Consider the following 458-nt stretch of genomic DNA (forward strand, 5'->3'; position numbering starts at 1 on the left):
ACCATGGATTTGACTGAAACCCTGAGCTACCAGTCGTGCCTTATGAGGAAAGGTGGATGTAGACGGTTTCATAGTGTTAACCCAGCGACAGCCAATAGCACGGCGTCCAGAAGGGAGGTCAACAAGAGACCATGTGTGATTGTCCAATTGTGCCTTAAATTCGCGCTGCATGGCTCGTTTCCATTCAGGAATAAAGAGAGCCTCCGAGACGCTAGAGGGGACATGATCAGACCCGGGAAGGGCAACAAGTGCAGATGAATGGTCAGTAGAATTATCGAGTCGGCGATACTTGGTGATTGGTAAGCGAGAACGCTTGGAACGCCTCCCAGGATAAAGTACAGGATGGATACAGTGATGAAGATCCATTTCTGACGTAGGAGGAGCATTCACTGGGGTGAGAAGGCGTATCGTGGAATGATCAGTCGAGTCACGCTCAGAGCTAGCAGTTAACTCAGCAG

The 458-nt window shown here is 50.0% G+C and overlaps 1 protein-coding gene across 1 annotated transcript; it reads right to left on the reverse strand.

The window, feature by feature from the left end:
* Positions 1 to 366, reverse strand: KL928_005439 (uncharacterized protein; the record flags this gene model as incomplete). The annotated part of the gene is made up of 1 exon (XM_043206245.1): positions 1 to 366. A coding segment is annotated over one exon (366 nt), but the record flags the coding sequence as incomplete, so codon positions are not given.
* Between the last annotated feature and the right edge of the window lie 92 nt (positions 367 to 458).

This window comes from Ogataea angusta, assembly GCF_019207475.1.
Source record: "Ogataea angusta isolate 61-244 chromosome Unknown 61-244_NODE_590_length_458_cov_100.753281, whole genome shotgun sequence".
NCBI classification, from domain to species: Eukaryota; Fungi; Ascomycota; class Pichiomycetes; order Pichiales; family Pichiaceae; genus Ogataea; species Ogataea angusta.